General features: G+C 52.0%; 1 protein-coding gene across 1 annotated transcript in view; it reads right to left on the minus strand.

Annotated features, from left to right (window-relative positions):
- Positions 1-7,533: 7,533 nt before the first annotated feature.
- PLXND1 (plexin D1) overlaps positions 7,534-17,697 on the minus strand; it is a gene marked incomplete at its 5' end in the record, with an annotated part of 53,105 nt that continues 42,941 nt past the window's right edge. The window contains 11 exons of the mRNA XM_081105870.1: positions 7,534-9,965; positions 10,180-10,254; positions 10,389-10,529; positions 11,891-12,038; positions 13,102-13,265; positions 13,755-13,859; positions 14,112-14,146; positions 14,872-14,935; positions 15,017-15,120; positions 15,668-15,824; positions 16,012-16,158. Of these exons, the coding sequence (XP_080961996.1) occupies positions 9,849-9,965; positions 10,180-10,254; positions 10,389-10,529; positions 11,891-12,038; positions 13,102-13,265; positions 13,755-13,859; positions 14,112-14,146; positions 14,872-14,935; positions 15,017-15,120; positions 15,668-15,824; positions 16,012-16,158 (1,257 nt within the window). The 3' untranslated portion in view covers positions 7,534-9,848. The remainder of the gene's footprint in view (positions 9,966-10,179; positions 10,255-10,388; positions 10,530-11,890; positions 12,039-13,101; positions 13,266-13,754; positions 13,860-14,111; positions 14,147-14,871; positions 14,936-15,016; positions 15,121-15,667; positions 15,825-16,011; positions 16,159-17,697) is intronic.

The raw sequence follows: 17,697 nt of genomic DNA on the forward strand, positions 1-17,697 counted from the left end.
GTCCAATTTTCCTAATACCATTTATTGAAGAGACTGTCTTAACTCCATGGTATATTCTCACCCTCCTTTGTCAAATATTAATAGAGTGTAATGGCTTGGATCGATTTCTGAGGTCTCTGTTCTATTCCATTGATCTATAGACCTTTTCTAGTGCCAGTACCAGGCTGTTTTGATTACAGTGGCTTTGTAGTATGGTTTAATATCTGGTATTGTGATGCCTTCACCTTTATTCTTCTTTCTCAAGATTGCTGTGACTATTCAGGGTCTTTTTTATTCCATACTAGAGTCCCGGTACACAAAATTCATGCATAGGTGGGGTCCCTAGGCCTGGCCAGCAATCAGGGCCTATCAGGGCTGCCTTGCCCAGTCCTGATCAGAGCCAGGCCAGCTGGGGCCTGCTGGCTGCTGAACGGGGGCTGCTGAATGGGGCCTGCCGGATGGGGCAAGGGACCGCGGGAGGTTTACCGGTGGGGGTGGGGCGACAGGAGGGGTTGGCTAGCTTTAGGTTGGCTGTGGGAGTACACTGACCACCAGGGGCAGCTCCTGCGTTGAGCGTATGCCCCCCTAATGGTCAGTGCGTGTCATAGCGACTGGTCGACTGGTCGTTCGGTTGTAACGGTTGCTTAGGCTTTTATATATAGATAAATTTTTGGAGTATTTGTTCTAGATCCGTGAAATATGTTGTTGGTATTTTAATAGGGATTGCATTGAATTTATAGATTGCTTTAGGTAGTACAGACATATTAATGGGTAGTATGGACATTTTAATTATGTTAATTCTACCAATCCATTCTTCCACTTGCTTATATCTTTCTCTATCTCCCCGACCCCATGCACCCCAATCAGGGTCTTGGTGTGATCCTCTGAATGTTATCAGCCTTGATTGGCCTCACGCTATCAACCACAGAGTGAGGCGAGAGTTCTTCCAACCAGGTGTAGCAACTGGCTGCCCCCTGCCCCCCTCCCTGGCCAAAACCACCTGGTTAGCAAAGATCCATAGGAGATGTCCTCTGCAGCGTGTGGGACTGACTCAGCACAGGAAAGTGGAAAGTGTGGTGGCTGCCCTCCAAGCTCCAACCCCAGAGCCCCCAACCATGGACTCTCCTCGTGCAGCTCCAGTCCACTCTGCCCTCCCTCTGCCGGAGCCCAAGGTGAGTGGCTGCACATAAAATTTTGTGTGTTCGTCCTTTAAGAGGGTGCCTGCATTTCCAGATCTCTCTGGGCTTTTCACAGCCAGATGTTATGTAGGCACCTTTCTCAGTTCTGCTGCTCTGGGCTGGGGAGACCAGCTTAGGGTTTAGACCAGCCGTGGCCAAACTATGGCCCGCGGGCCGGATCCGGCCCATTTGAAATGAATAAAACTAAAATAAAAAAGACCGTACCCTTTTATGTAATGATGTTTACTTTGAATTTATATTAGTTCACACAAACACTCCATCCAAGCTTTTGTTCCGGCCCTCGGGTCCAGTTTAAGAACCCATTGTGGCCCTTGAGTCAAAAAGTTTGCCCACGCCTGGTTTAGACCCCAGAGTTCTCAGTAGGAACCTCACACAGCTGAGATATCCCTCCAGAACTTCAGCTACTATCTGTGAGGATCCGGCCACCCCTTTCATGTCTTCACGGTTCCTATTAGGCTCTATGCGGTCTCCACTTTCCATCCTTGACTATCAGAGCTCTCTCCAGCTGGCCTTCAGCTGATTTTTCTGGGCAGTTTTTCTGTATTTCAGTTGTATTTCTAGTTTGGTCCTGGGAGAGTGTCAGTGTGATTTACACTCACTCTGCCACCATTTTTAATCCCCTTGTAATCCTTTTAATGTATTGTTGAATCTGATTTGCTAATACTTTGTTGAGAATTTTTGCATCTATGTTCATCAAGAATATTGGCCTGTAATTTTTGTATGTAATATTTTTGTCTACTTTTGTTATAAGGGGAATGCTATCTTTATATATTGAGTTTGGAAGCTTTCCTTTGTCTTCAGTTTTTTTCAATAGCTTAAGGTTTTAGAAGAATATATATTAACTAGAGGCCCAGTGCATGGGTGGTGTCCAGCTGGCCCGCCCCAATGGGGGCCCAATTGGGCCGGGCCAGCAGGGGGAGGGGCCAGCCGGCCCCGGCCCTGATTGGGGTGTTGGGGGCAATCGGGAGCTGGGCTGGCTGGGGCGGGGGGCGCCGATTGGGGGCCCAGATCAGGCCGGTTGGCTGCTGCAGTCACTGGGCTTTTATATATAGAAATTCTTCTTTGAATGTTCAGTAAAGTTCACTTGTGAAGCCATTTGATCCTGAACTTTTATTTATTGGGAGGTTTTTGGTGTTTTTTATTCTCTGCTTCAATTTCATTGGTAGTAATTAGTTTGTTTAGATTTTGTATTTCTTCCAGGTTCAGTCTTAGAAAGTTATATACTTTAGAAATTTATTTATTTATTCTAGATTGTCAAATTTGTTGGCATATAATTGTAGTATTCTTTAATGGATCTTTGTACTACTATGGTGTTGGTTGTTACTTCTCTTTCATTTATGATTTTATTTATTTGGTTCTCTTTTTTTTTTCTTGATGAGTTTGACCAAAGATTTGTCCATTTTATTTATCTTTTTAAAGAAATAGCTCTTAGTTTTATAGATCTTTCCTATTGTTTTCTTAATTTCTCTTTCATTTATTTCTGCTCTGATCTCAACTATTTCTTCCTTCTGTTTACTTTGTTGTTTTTTTTCTAGTTCCTTTAGGTATAGTTATAGTATTTATTTGGAAATTTTCTTGTTTCTTGAGGTAGACCCGTAAAGAGTTCCCTCTTAGAACTCTTTTTGCTACATCCCATATATCTTGACAAGTTGTGCATTCATTTTTATTTCAAGATATTTTTTTAAATTTCTTCTTTGATCCATTGGTTGTTTAATAATATGTTGTTTAGTCTCCACACATTTGTGGGTTTTTTTTTTTCTTTTCTGTAGTTGATTTCTAGTTTCATGTTATGGTGATTGGAAAAGATGTTTGATATGATTTCAATCTATCTTGATTTTATTGAGGCTTGTTTTGTGACCTAATATGGAGAATGTTCTATGTGCACTTGGAGAGAAATATATATTCTGCAGTTTGGGGGTGAAATGTTCTATGGATGTTTATTAAGTGGATCTGATCTAATGTGACATTTAAGGTAATTATTTCCTTATTAATTTTCTGTTCATTATGGAGATATGTCTATGTATTCATTGATGCGAATGGGGTATTAAAATTCCTTGCTCTTATTGTATTATTGTGGGTTTCTCTCTTTGTGTCTATTAATAATATTGCTTTATATATTTAGATACTCCTGTGTTGGGTGCATAAATATCTGTGATTGTTATATCCCCTTCTTGAATTGACCCCTTTATAATTATGCGATGTCCTTCTTTGTGTTTTTTAAAACATATTTTTGTTTTAAAGTCTATTTTGTATGATATGAGTATTGCTACCTCAGATTTCTTTTTTCCCCCAGCTTTCTTTTCATTTCTATTTGCATGAAATATCTTTTTCCATCTCTTTACTTTCAGTCTGTATGTGTCTTTCGATTTGAAGGGAGTCTCTTGTAAGCAGCGTATAGATGGGTCATGGGTTTTAATCCATTCAGTCACCCTGTGTCTTTTCATTGGATAATTTCATTCACATGTAAAGTAATTATTAATAACTGTGTACTTACTGCCATTTTGTTAATTGATTTTATTCTCCTCTGCTCCTTTCTTCTTTTCTCTTCCCTTGTGGTTTGCTGGTTTTCTTTAGTGTTTCATTTGGCTTTTACTCTGTTTTTTTGTATACTTTTTATAGATTTTTGGGTTTTGGTGTATGTATATATTATTTGGTATATATATAAATATATATAAATATATATATATATATGTCTATTTAAGCTGATAGGTATTTAAATTTGACTATAGTCTATAATGACTACATTTTTACTCCCCCCTCTACACTTTGTTAGTGATGTCATGTTTTAGATCTTTTTGTATTGTATATCTCCTAACTACTTATTTTAGTTTGAATTGAGTTAGAAACTTTTTTCTTTTTTTACCTTGTAGTAGCTTCTAAAATGTCTGATTTGCTGTATTTATTAAATATTTGGCTTTTTCTGTGAGATTTTTATCTTTCTCCTCTTATTGTATTCCTGTTTATGGCCTTTTCTGATTAAAGAAAATTCTTTCACATTTCTTATAAAACTGGCTTAATGGTGATGAACTCTTCTAGTTTTGCTTACCTGGGAAACTCTATGATAATCTTGGCTGGGTAAATTATTCTAGGTCAGTGATGGCGAACCTTTTGAGCTCGGCGTGTCAGCATTTTGAAAAACCCTAACTTAACTCTGGTGCCGTGTCACATGTAGAAATTTTTTGATATTTGCAACCATAGTAAAACAAAGACTTATATTTTTGATATTTATTTTATATATTTAAATGCCATTTAACAAAGAAAAATCAACCAAAAAATGAGTTCGCGTGTCACCTCTGACACGCGTGTCACAGGTTCGCCATCACTGGTCTAGGTTGCAGGGTTGTTTCTTTTAGTATTTTAAAGATGTCTTGCCACTCCCTCTGGCCTGTGAAGTTGCTGCTGAGAGTTCACCTGATATCCTTGTGGGATTTCCTTTGTCTGTAATTTCTTATCAAGATTGTCTCCTTTGGCACTTCAATTACAGTGTGTATTCTAGTGAGTCAGTTTGGGTACTTCTTGTTTGGAGCTCTCTGTGCTTCTAACCTGGACCAGGTTAGGGAAGTTTCCAGCCATTATGGCCTTAAATAAAGTTTCTGTTCCTTTCTTCTCCTTCTGGGATCCCTATAGTGCAAATATTTGAACACTTTGTTATCCCAGAGGTCTCTTACTCTATCCTCATCCTTCAATTATTTTTCCTTTTTGCTGTTCTGATTGGTTTATTTCCACTAGTCTTTTCCCAGGTCACTGATTCATTCTTCTATGTTAGCTAATCTGCTATTGATTCCTTACAATGTATTTTTTTTTTTCATTTCATATTATATTCTTCAGGTCTGCTTGGTTCTTTACTATACTTTCTAAATCTTTGTTGAAGCTTTCCCTACGTTCCTCTGTTTTTCTGTCAAGTTTGGTGAGCATCCTTATGATCATTTCTTTGAATTCTTTATCAGGCAAATTACTTGTCTATTTCCTTAAGGGTTTTTTCCCTGGGATTTTTCCTGTTCCTTCGTGAGCTATTCTTCTGTCTTTACATTTTGTTTGACTTTCTATGTTTGTTTATATAAACTTAGACAGAATCTCTCTCTCTCCTAGTCTACAAAAAGTGGCGTCATGTAGAAGCGGCCTCGCTGTAGGTGGTCTGTGTCAGGTGATTTGGGCAGGCTGGAAGGAGCTGAGCAGGTCACAGTCATCTGGGGCACTGGCCTCCTGAGCTGGGGCAGCTTTAGTTGGGGAGGCCAGATGTGTATAGTAATGCTCTACTGGTCCTGTTTGCTTTCTTTGGCACCATAATTGTCTTGGGCAATGTGTCAGGGAACATGCTGCAGTGACCTTGCAGGTAGGCCAGAGCACCTGGCTAGAGCCCCGGCCAGCCCGAGGTGGAATGAGTTGTAAACAAGGGAGTTCACTGGCACCTCCAACCCCAGAGAAACCCCGCAGCCCCCAGAGAGCTCCTACGACTCCCCAGCCTTCTAGTGGTCTTGCTTAGAAGCCACCTCTGTGTGGGTTTTATGTGTCAGGCAGTTTAAGAAGCTGGCTGGAGCCAGGCAGGTGCTGGCAGTGCAGGCAGGTGCTGGCAGTGCCGGGGGCACTGGCTGAAGCAGTTCCTGGAAAGGAGACTGAGGTGTGTGGTAATACCTTGTGGTTCCTGCTCGCTCCCTTTGTGCAGACATAAAAGGCTCCGGGCCTTGTAGATCCTGCAGGTAGGACGCAGCACAGGCAGCCAGAGTAGAGCTCCCACCACCCTGTCTATGGAAATGGCACCAGCAGCTCCTGGTCCCTGAGAGTTCCCAAAGCTTCGCGGCCTTCTCTATTGTCTCTCTCTTGTTTGTTGTTCAGAAGCAGTTTCTTCACCCCACAGTTGTCTCACAGGTGTAATTGTTCTCTATATACATACATATATTAGCGTTTTCAGGGAAGGGGGAAATTTAGCATTCTCCTATGTTGCCGCTATCTTGGACCTCCTCAAATTGATACTTGCTCTTAAAACTCAGCCACCATGCTGTGGGGAAGCCTAAGCAGCTGATGGAGAGAAACCAAGGCACCCCAAGTTTTAGCCCCTGCTGAACTCCCTGACCAGCTGTAGGAGTGTGCTGTTTTGGATTTCAACGTTCTAGCCCTGGTTGAGCTGCTCCAACTGACACCACATAGGACAGGGACAAGGCTCCCAGCTAAGCCTTGCCCCGATCACACGCGCATGAGCAACATAAATGATTGCTGCTGTTTAAGCCGTGGAGTGTTGGGGTGGTTTGTTACTTAGCAGTGGATGGCCATAGCAAGGGCTGCAGGGCTCCGTCCTCAAGGGCCCCGTCAGCCAGGGTAAGAACTTTGGGTTTTGTTTTCATTGTGATAAGGATCCACTAGAGGACAGTGAGCGGCAGAGTGACTTCAGAGGGACATGGGCAGCAGCAGGAAGCCAGTGAGGAGGCCCCTGCAGTGGTCCTTCTCAATGGTGAAAGGTGGCTATGGCGGCAGGGGTCAGGAGTGGTGGAACATGGGCAGGTGTTGAAACAGGATGGATGGGATTTGCTGAGGGATTGGATGTAGAATGGGGTCAAGGATGAATTCAATTTGAATCACAGTTTGAGCTAGGTGACTGCATGGCAGCCAATCCCTGGTGTGAGGACTCAGGTTGGCCAGGAGGCTGCTGAGACATGGTCTAATGTGGGGTGACAGTTAAGCCAGGCTGGGGGCAGAGAAGAAAAGATGAATTTGGAGGGAGTCAGGGGCAAACTGGGCAGGACTTAATAAGGAAGCAGATGGCACACAAAGGGAAACTGAGGCAGCCCAGCATGGGCTTGCCCTGCTCTCTCTACCCCATCCTCTCCTCCCCAAATCTCACACAAGGTGTTGTCTAGATGTGCCAACAGCTTCCTTGGCGTGTCTGCCAGTAGGATCCCAAGGGGCACCGTGAGCTGACGGCAGGGGATTAGGCTAGCACTTCACAAGGTGGTGCATGTTTTTGTCTCTGCTCTTTCCATGGCTTGGCCAAGGGCTGTGGGAGGTACCCAGGCAGGGTCTTAGTTAGGAGGGCATCACTGGGCATCTCGCCTCCATGAGCTGCGAGGGCAGTACCCTGACCTGGCAGAGGCCGGACATCATTTGGCACCCAGGAAACTCAGGCAAGTCTTCTCCTCTGCATGACCACACTGCGCCAAAGCCCACCTCCTGGGGCCCTCGGAGCAAAGGGATGCCCGTACCTACCTGCAAGGCAAGTCTTCAGGGGCCCCAGACAAGGACTATGGGTGGGGGATTCACAGACGTTGGTCACCGTCTGTGCTGAGAAATGACCCTGGAATCTAGAGATTTCCTCCATTTGCAAATACATTTCTAAATGTCAAGAAGGAATTGCATGTTAATTAGGCATTAAAACAGGCTGCGGAATATTTAATGACATAGAAAGATGTTACTGACATATTGTTGCATGGGGAAAATACAGGTTTCAAAATGGTGCGTATACCCTGGTCCCGATTTTTACTCCTCTGCCCCCAACCCAGGCAAGTACGTGATTTGGCATTCTCTGAGATATTAACCGTGGGTGGGTGGGGGTAGCTTTTATTTTTTTCTTCTTTTTTTTCTTCCTGATGTTTCTGTAGGAAGTGTATTTAATTCTAGCATCACACCCAAAGAATTTTTTTTTCTATCAAATGTGTCAATAACTTAAATTAGCAATCTGCTGCTTAATAAGCAGGAATCAGTGCTCAGAATAGAAAATTTGAAAAGATAACTAATCTCTCTACCCAGAAGCTACCACAGGAAAAGGCTATTTTTAAAGCTAAAAATTGTTTACTTTTCTCTTTTCACTTTTCTGTTCTCATTAATTTAAAAACTGGCATTTGTAGGATTTTTGTTTAAATGGTATGAATTTCTCTGTCCTACTTCTTACCTTTGATAAATGTGTGTGCTTATTTTTTTTTTTTCGTAAAGGGAAAAAAATAACCTGAGTTGCTTCTAAGTGGGAGGTGGCTTTGCTTCTAGTGACCTCTCCAGGTCAGCAGGGTGGGCTGGGGGCTTCTGGGGATTTGCTGGCCTCCAGTCAGGTTCACCGTCCCCATGGGCCACGGTGAGGAACAGCCCGCCCTCCTGGCCTGGGGGAAACTGTTTCCTCATCTGAAAAATGGGGTCAGTGATACATTTTTTAAAGAGTGATGAAAAACTGGGGGTGCGTGCGTAACTGTTGGCTTTTTCCAGTGCGGACCACCCCCCGCATTCGGAGGCTGCTGTGGAGGCTGGTCTGGCCGAGCCTGGCACCGAGGAATGAGGGCCCAGGGCCCTGGCTTGTGCCCCCGCCCCGCCGCTCCCTGGCTGCGACCTGGGGGAATCCCTCCTCTGCGCTGTTTCTACACCTGTAACACGAGGACCCTGTTCCATTCCTCGGGGACCTGTTAACTAAAGGTGAGTTAGGAGCAGGGCCCACCAGGGGTGGGTGGCACACAGCAGCCGTGACATCTTCCTGCAGGTCCCGTGGTGCCCTCAGAGCCTAGGGACCGTCCGGGCCGGGCCCCGGGCAAGCAGGCAGCCACACTGCCCCGTCGCCGTCAGCCTCCTCCGAGGGCTGAGGCCGGTCTGAGCCAGGGCCCCTGCCTCTCGCCGCAGGCTCTGCTTCCCTCCTCGGCCGTCTCAGGATAAAGGCTGGAGCCCACAGCAGGTCTTCCCATCAGGCTTTTATTATAAAGAAGGTTCCATTTAGAGCGTCCTGGTCACCCCCCGGGCCAGGCCCTGGGCTGGCTGGGTCTGCTGCGCGGCTCCGGTCAGCTAGAGGGCCACTTGCGACGGGAACAGAGGCGTGATTTTTCTCAGGGGGGCGGGGAGAGGGGGGTTCTGTGCCAGAGCTGCCCATCCTCTGGAACAGTCATTTCCAGTGTTGCGTTGGGAGCCCCTCGGTGCCCTCCCAGGTCCTCTGCACAAGCGGCAGCTGTTCACAGTTGGTGCATATAAGTTTAATATAGAAAAGCTTTCTTAAAAAAACAAAGTGGTGCTATCTTTAGAAATACTCCCAGCAAGATCAAGTAGCCCAGCTACATCCTTGGTGCAACTTAGCCCCTCTGCCCCAGACCCGCTCGCCCAGCACCGGTCCCCTTGGCTCCCGCCCTCCTGGCTCAGGGAAAGCCCCAGGAGCTCCCCACGGGCGGTGGGCGCTGCCCACGCCACCAGTAGCCACTTAAGCAACGAAAATCTGACACTGCTTGCAACTGTGTGGCCAGGGTCCTCTCTGGGTGAGGGGAGACTGGACAATGTTTTGGTGGTTAAATCGGAAACCAAGCACGGGCTGGTCCGAGGCGGCCTCCCCTCCGTCAGAAAGGCTGAGGTAGTGTTTCTGGCTGCGGCCTCTGGGCCAGGCGGTCTCTCCTGTCTGTGTGCGGGACCGAGTCGGGCGGGGCTCTTAGCAGCTGGCTATGACAGTGTGCGGGGCACCGTCCAGGCTGTGCTGTTGGGTGGTGGGAACCTTACCAGAGACGGGCTGTGTCATCCAAGTCCCCATCCCAGAGGCTGGGCCTGGGGACAAGCAGGAGGGGACAGAGGTGCCCCAGGGGCCAGGCTGGGGGGGGGGCTCCTCACTCCCCCTCTCCAGTGACTCTGCTCAGTCATGGCCCAGCCAGAGTCAGAGGCACTGGGGACCCAGTGAGGCCGAGGGCCGGGTGCCTGGCTCCTTCCCACACGGTCTCCGGCGGGCGCTCAGGCCTCGCTGTAGCACTCGTAGATGTTGTCCTCCATCAGCGCCACCACCTGCTCAAACTTGTGCTGCAGCTGGGTCCGCCGGGCGGTGGGGTTTGCCTCCAGGGCTGTCATGATCTGAGGGGAAGCAGAGGCGCCGTGGGGCTACAGGCCTGGGCCCCAGTGGGTCCCCGGGCAGGTCTTTGCGGAGCACACCCTGCCTGGATTTCCACAGCTGCTGACCCGCCCTAAAGCACACATGTCCTGGGATGTCAATGCTGGAGTGGGGACCCCTCTGGGGTGAGATGGGGAGGGGGCTGCAAGGGTCAGTCCTCACACCAGGGGCACCCACCTGCGGGCGATACCTCTTGGCGTATTTATAAATCTCGGCCATGGCCACGTTGGTGTTGAACTCATTCTGGTACTTCTACAAGCAAAGAGAAGGCGGGAGTTGGGAAGGGTGCTTAACCTGTCAAACCTGGGCCCAGCCCTGCCCTGCTGCTTGTACGCAAACCCCTCCCTGGACGGTCAAGATCCAGACCCCCCACAGCCCCGCCGCACCCGCGACTCCTCGGCCAGGTGCGCGTTCATCTCCTGCTCGCTGAGTGGCGTCATGTCGTGGATCTGCTTGTAGTAGCGCTGCACGATTTTGCGGTACTCGGGGATCTCCTTGGCGTAGAGGAGCTTGTTGGTGGGTGAATCCTGGGTAGAGAGAGCGAGGGAATGAATAAGAGAAGGAAAGGATTTGTCTTTTTCTGGACAAGCCATGCTCCCCACTCCGCCAGCTTCAGACCAGGGGCTCCTCACCCCCTCCCTCTGCTGTCCTTTTACACCGAACCCCTGCCCTGCCTTCTGTGGGGCTGTCAGGGTGAGGACCTGAAAGGGGACCTACTTCTTTCAGGGGGAAAGGACACGGGCTTTGCGCCAGCTCTCGGCCGCACAGCGGCGGTTTTGTTTACATCCTTGCCTCGGGTTGTAAGTCTTGGTGGCTAAGATTTCTGGAAGCCTGATGGCTGGCTCAGTGGAATATTCCCCACCACATGTGTTCAACGCCCGAACGTGAAATGTGCCAAGTGCACTCCCAGTTCTTTGTCACGGGCATCCTGCCTTCCGAGATAGTGCGGAGAAGTGATGCGTTTACTATCTCTCGTGGCCTATCTCTGAAAGTCACGGGCGAAATGCAGGGCCATGAACCCTCCATCCTGCCGGCAAGGTCTGCTTACCAGTGGTTCTCAACCTTCCTAATGCCGTGACCCTTTAATGTAGTTCCTCATGTTGTGGTGACCCCCAACCATAAAATTATTTTCGTTGCTACTTCATAATGTAATGTTGCTACTGTTTTGAATCGTAATGTAAATATCTGATATGCAGGATGTATTTTCATTGTTACAAATTGAACATAATTAAAGCATAGTGATTAATCACAAAAACAATATGTAATTATATATGTGTTTTCCGATGGTCTTAGGCGACCCCTGTGAAAGGGTCGTTCGACCCCCAAAGGGTCGCGACCCACAGGTTGAGAACCGCTGGCTTACACCATCTCCTCGATGCTCACAGCAGCGAGCACTCTTTCACGCCTCCCTGCTTGCCCATGCTGTTCCCTCTGCCAGGAACACCATTCTCTCTCCTCTCCCCGCAGAGATGCCTCAGGGGGCTCCCTCCTGCGTGTATCTCAGAGGTCTGGGTCATCTGTTGCCTCTGCCCACCCCTCCTCTGTGCCCACTCAGAGGGCTCGTGGCCATCGGGACTGCTGCCGGCAGCCTGGCTGATTCTCAGGTGACGCTGTGCTGGACCAAGCAGGTTTCCTACATTCGCTCTGGCTTCCCGGGCCTGGCTCTATGGCCTGAATGTCGGGAGCTGATGCCGGGCCCGCCTGCGGCAGGTGCCACTGGTCTTTAGTGATGCAGTTTCTGACTGTAGTTGCCGTGTCCGGGCGTCTCCTCCGGTCCGAATGTCCCTGTTCATCCCCGCGTCCCCCAGACCTGAGCTCCTATAGTTCCCCTCCCAGAAAAACCTCCATCCCATCACTAGCACCCAGGCTGCCCCCGGGAGCAGCTGACCTTGCCCAGCTGAAGGTCAGAGATGGAGCAGGCGTCAATGAAGGCCTGTGCGATGACCGAGAGGCAGGCGTCGATATGGTCCGTCTTGTCGATGTCGAAGACAAACTGCGGGTTTTTCAGGATGTTCACCCAGAACCGGAGAGGAAGGCTGTGGGATGGGGGTAACAGAGGCAGTGTGAGCCCAGAGGACAGGCTGGCTTTACCCCTCAAGGCTGGTGTAGCCTTCTCGCAAGATGGAACCTTTAGAGACCTGGGTTTGCTCACCCACAAATGGGGTTGATGGCCATTCCTGCTGACTGGGCTATGAGCAGCTAAGAGCCAGGGTTCCTGCATGGAGGGCAGGAGGCTGAGTCAGGAGCTGCAGGCCTGGCTGGGGTGGAGGGGCCGGAGTCCACCCTCACTGCCCTCCCCTCCCCCAGAGAGCCTCCAGCCAGGTCCTGGTTCTCATTAGAAGCACCCCCACCCCGCCTGGCAGCCCATGGCTCCTCCCTCAGCCTCTCACGGCAGCAGGAAGTCCCCGATTAGCAGCAGGCCTGGGCTGAAGGAGGGTGGAGCCTGGATCCTAGGCCTTGGCCCCAGGAGCCAGAGGGTTGGTAAAACCCCCCCTCCCACCGCAGCGCCTCCCAGTGACTCAGCAGCCAGGGCTTATGCACCCCCAGAGCTCTGAGGAGCCCCTGCAACTACACAGAAACTTCGGGCTGGTGGCACTTTTTCTGAGGGTCAGCTGAGTTTTTTAACAACTCTTGTTGGGATCTGTGACCCCAAAAAGCTAAGACATGCCTCCAAAGAAGGCTGCAGACTGGGTGTGGGAGCCAAGATTATGCTGCTTTGAGCCTTCCACGGGCTGCGTGACCTTGGGCAGTCATATCTCTGTGAGCCTCACTGTTCTCCTCTGTAAAGTGGAGCCGACAGTGCCTGCCCATGAAGAATGGAGGGAGGAGGATGGTAAGGGCAACACTTACATAATGCTGGTTTCCCGTTAATTCTTATAATTAAGGTGAATTACTTTTATTGCCCCTGTTTTACAGCTGGGGGAACTTAAGGCACAGAGCGGTTAAGTCATTTACCCAAGATCACACAGCTGGGATGCGGCATAGTAGGGACTGAACCCAAGCAGGTGGACTGAGAGACCAGGCTCGGAACCCCCGCACTATTGCTGCCCCCAGGGACACATGGAGCTGCACAGCCCTCCCCACATACCCACCACCCACCTGTTGGTTTTCCAGATGTGCAGGGTGTCAGGATCTGAGATTCCCCTCTTCTCAGCCTGCTCCTCCAAGAAGTCGAAGAAGTACTTGACGGCCAGAGGGGGCTTGTCCTCACGAATGCTCAGAATGGCCTTGAACAGGTCATCCAGAAACTTCTGTAGTGTGCCCTGCAGGGGAGCAAGGTGGCTGCCATCAGCCCAGGACCACATGCGGAGGGTAAGTGGGACCCCGATGGCTCGGGGGAGACTGCGGTACCGGAACTGGTGAATGTGGAAGCCAGGTGGCATCACGCCGGTCACCTAACCTCTCTGGGTCTCAGTTTTCTCACCTGTGAAATGGGTTAGTGAAACCTAGCTCATAGGGGTGCTGAAAAGTCTGGGGCATAGCGTGGGAAATCAGTGGGGCCAGGTGTGTTGTGTGGGGTGCGGACTGCCACCTAAGCCGGGTGACCCTGGGGACATCCTTGACCCCTCTGCCCTCTCTGTTACACTGGCTCATTTCGAAGCTGTCAGTCAGACACTTCATGGCTCTGAGCACAGGCAGGACCCTAAGCCCTGAGCCTCTCACCCTGGGAGCCCACAGAGGAAGAGCTCTCGCCCACCCAGGCGTGTGGACACAGCTGACCTTCCGAGGCGAGGAGATGCGGCCGGGCCTACCTTGGTAGACAGCAGGCGGGTCAGGTAGATCTCTGGTAGCACCTTCTTGCGGTGGCTCTGCCGGTGGGACTTCTTGGGCTCTGCCAGCTCGTCTGTGGGCAGCACCTGGGAGGCCGGAGCGGTGGTCAGTGCCGGTGCCAGGCTCCTCCTCCGCCGTCCCGGGGGGGGGAGGGGGGGGGTCCCATCCTTCTCCCAGAGGCACTTGGTTCCCTGCTGATTCTGGATCCCATCTCCGCTCCCCACCCCCAGCCTTTCCCAGAGCCTGGGAGCGTTCTCCCCAGAGGACCAAGGCGGCAGGAAGCCAAGCCCACACCCAGTGAGGGGCGGGAGCCCCAGGGCCAGGGGCCGGGCACTCACCAAGTGGAAATACTTCTCCGTGTCCAAGTCTCTCACTGCGAGAGGAAAAACACACAATAAATAAACAAGAGAGGGGAGGGAGAGAGAATAGAAATGGAGAGGAAACCAAGAGAAAGGGTGAGTTCCCAAGAGACGCACGAGACAGAGTGAGTCAGGGAGGAAAATGTGAAGAAAGAGATGAGAGAGATCCAGAAAGACACACAGAAAGAGACAGAGAAAGGCAGAGGCATTCAGAGAAAGACATGCAGGTGAGAGGAGAAAGGAGGGCGATGGAGAGGAACAGGCGGGGTCACACAGGGAGAGGAGAGGCCCCAGGCAGGAGGGAGGCTGCCCTCACTCCCCCACCCGACCTCACAAGCTGCTGGGAGAGAACCAAGATCCTGCTCCCGACCTCAGAGGGAGCCCTGAGACCCAGAAGCACGAGGCCTGGGGCGTCTGAGGGTGTGGACGGTGGGGTTTGAGGCAGAAACACAACCCAAAGCCTCGAGGGGCATGCCAGCCACCCCTCTGGCCTGGCAGCTGTCCAGACCCATCGGAACCACGTCCCGCCCGCCTGAGGCCTCTCCCTGGCTGCCCGCAGGAGGCCGGCTGAGAGGCCTGGTCACAGGCCCTGCCAAGCAGTCCTGGGTCAGAGGGGCCTGGCTTGGCCCCGGCCCCGACCAGGGAGGCCACAGCCCGGCCCAGCCTCGGGAAACCTCAGCTTCCCCACGGGGATGCTCGGAAGGGGCCCGAGCCACCCTCCCGTGCCCAGCGGCGCTACCTCGGCCCAGCGTGTTGTCCTTCTTGTCTGTGAGGCTCATGGCCAGCGAGGCACCTTCGGGGATCTGACAGGAGGGGAGAGGCTGAGGTCAGAGGTCAGGTTAGGGAGGCTGCGAGGGAGGCTGGGGGGGGGGCTGGGAGCCCACCTTGTAGTGGGCCAGCGTGTTGAGCTTCTTGCGGCCATCCTCCACCACTGAGGTGTCGTCCAGGTCCCGGAGGATGTAGCTCTGAGTGCTCGAGGCGAACCACTCTGGAGGCAGGGAGCAGGGGGTCAGGGGCAGGGGCAGGGGCAGGGCCAGCACCAGCCTGGCCACACGGGGAGAGGCTGCTTGCTCTCTGTGAAACCTGGGGCGTGCCACGTTTCTCTCCGAGCCTCCTTTCCCCCCTCTGTAAACAGAGTGGGGAGAAAACGGGACCAGGGTGCGGGGAGGCCGGGGCCATGCTCGATCCCCGGTAGGAGCACAGAGCAGGAGCCCTGGAAATGCCCGCATCCTCGGGGTTGTTACTGTTATTACTGCTGATGAAATAAGAAAAGGGACCCCCAGCCCTGGCTGGCGTGGCTCCAGTGGGCGTTGTCCCGTGCATCGGGCATTTGCCAGTTGGATTCCCGGTCAAGGGCGCATGCCCGGGGTGGTGGGCTCGATCCCCAGTAGGGTGACACTTCATCTGACCATCTCCATGTCCCCAGTGCCAAAGTCTGTGCCCCTTTGCTGAGTGAAAGGCGTGTATGACGAAGGCAGGGCCTGGCTCCCACCAAAACAGCCCAACGCCAAGTGGTGCCGCCCACCCCTGCCCACCGAGGTCGACGTCCTCGGCGCGAGGCCACTGGGAGTAGGGCACGTTCTTGCAGAAGGCCTCCAGGATCTTCTCCTTCACCTGCGTCAGCGTGTCGGTGTCCATGGCTCGCACGCTCAGCGAGTCCATGCCGCAGCCCTGGAAGGACACGTTCAGGTTCTGCACGAGAGGAGGAAGGGAAGGTCAGTCGGTCCTCACCGTCACTGCCCTGGGCCCAGGCAGGCGACAGCCTCCCAGAGGCCGGGCAAGATCGTAGCCCCCAGGCATGTGGGGACCCCGCCCAGCCAGTTCAGGAGAGGCCCCCCTTGCCTCCCAGTTGCCCTTGCCCCACCGCACGCCGGCTCACCCGGGGCTTGGCCTCAATGTTTTCCCGTAGCAGCCACTCCTCACTGAGCGTGTAGCGGGCCTTGCCTGTGATGGCATCGATGGAGCCCTTGTTGATCTGCTGCTTGATGGCGCACAGGAGCAGGAAGAACGGCTCCCCGACCGTCTCCTGGGGTGGACAGGGACCGTCGGGGGCTGAGGTCCAGGCTGCCTGGCCCCCACCGCCTCCCTGCCCTCCCTCCATATTCCCGCTCCCAGGCCTCTGGAGCACCTTCACTACCCACTTCCACCAACACCTTCGTGGCTGCCTTTTTAATATCCTTTTGGATCCTGGCGCCGGTCCCCCAGCCCCCTGAGGTCTCCATGGACTCTAAGGCCCAACACCCATGGCTGCGGGCAGGCTCATTCATTTCATCATCCCAACAACCCTTCCAGATCTCCTCCTCACTGCCGCGGCTGAGAGAGCGAGCAACCAGCCCAGGATCCCCCAGCAGGAAGAGGCGGAGCCGGATTGGCTGACTCCCAAGGTGAGTTCGGGTGGAAGCAGAACAGACGTGGTCCCCACCTGAATCACAGCGCGGTGGTGCGTGTGGAGATCCTGGGCTTCACTGGACTCTCCTGCCCTTGCCGCCCCCCCCCCCCCGCCCCCGTCCCCCCGCCCGTCTCCCTGTCATAACGTTCACAGCCAGAAAGGGACTTGGCTGCTATCCACAGCAACGAGCTGATTTTCATGGTCATTTTATAGCAAGTGATCAGGTATTACACTGATGACAGATATTTAGGTAAAATGGTAAGCTGATTTAAGGACAAAATTAAGTACATAATAGTGCTAGGCAGATTTGGCAAGATGATGAAGATAGCATGCCAACTCCTTTTTTTTTTTTTTGTTACTCTTCACCCCAGGGTATTTTTTCCACTGATGTTTAGAGAAAGTGAAAGGGTCAGAGAGGGGGGAGAGAGAGAGAAACATTGCTGTCATATCGATTGGTTGCCTTGGGAACTGAACCCGAAACCCTTTGCTGGGCGGGCCGGTGCTCTAACCACTGAGAACACCAGCCAGGGCAAGCATGCTGACTCTTAGTCCTGATCTGATTCTCCAGGCCTGGTGGTGGGAGCCACTGACGCCCCATTTTCTGGAGCAGGAAACAAAGGCTCGGAAGGGAAGCCACACAAAGAGGCCTTGGGAGCTGAGTCCAGAGTCCACTGCAGCCGCTATGGGCCCTGTGGCAGCCAGTGCAGACCAATGCCAAGACAGTAACGCTGGGAGAGCCTCCAGGGGCTGTGTGATGGCCCCGTCCTAGGCCCAACCTCCTCTGCTCCATCCCCATTCCCCTTCCCACCACAGGGCTCCCCCAGGCTGCTGCCCTCACACGCCCCAAACCCAGGGGCATGGCCCACACGACAGAGAGAGGGGGATTCCGTTTCCAAGGTTCACAGCTGGTTTGTGCCAAAGACTGGACTCGAACCCAGGACACCTGAGTCCCTGGTTCTGGGCTTCCGTCAGCCCCTTGCCTTTCTCCTGTGATCCCCAGATGACTTCCTGGCCTTGGAAGAAAAGCCCTAATTTAGGGGTCCCTTTGGCAGAATGCAGGCAGGCCTGACCACCTGGCCTCACTGGACTTCCCGGCCTTTTCTCGTCAGAAAGACTCACCCGCCTTCCTTCAGTTCCTTTCAGAAACAGTCCCTGCTCCTGGCTTTGCCCACGCTG

The sequence above is a fragment of the Myotis nattereri genome (genome assembly GCF_964212035.1).
Source record: "Myotis nattereri genome assembly, chromosome: 14".
In the NCBI taxonomy this organism is placed as follows: Eukaryota; Metazoa; Chordata; class Mammalia; order Chiroptera; family Vespertilionidae; genus Myotis; species Myotis nattereri.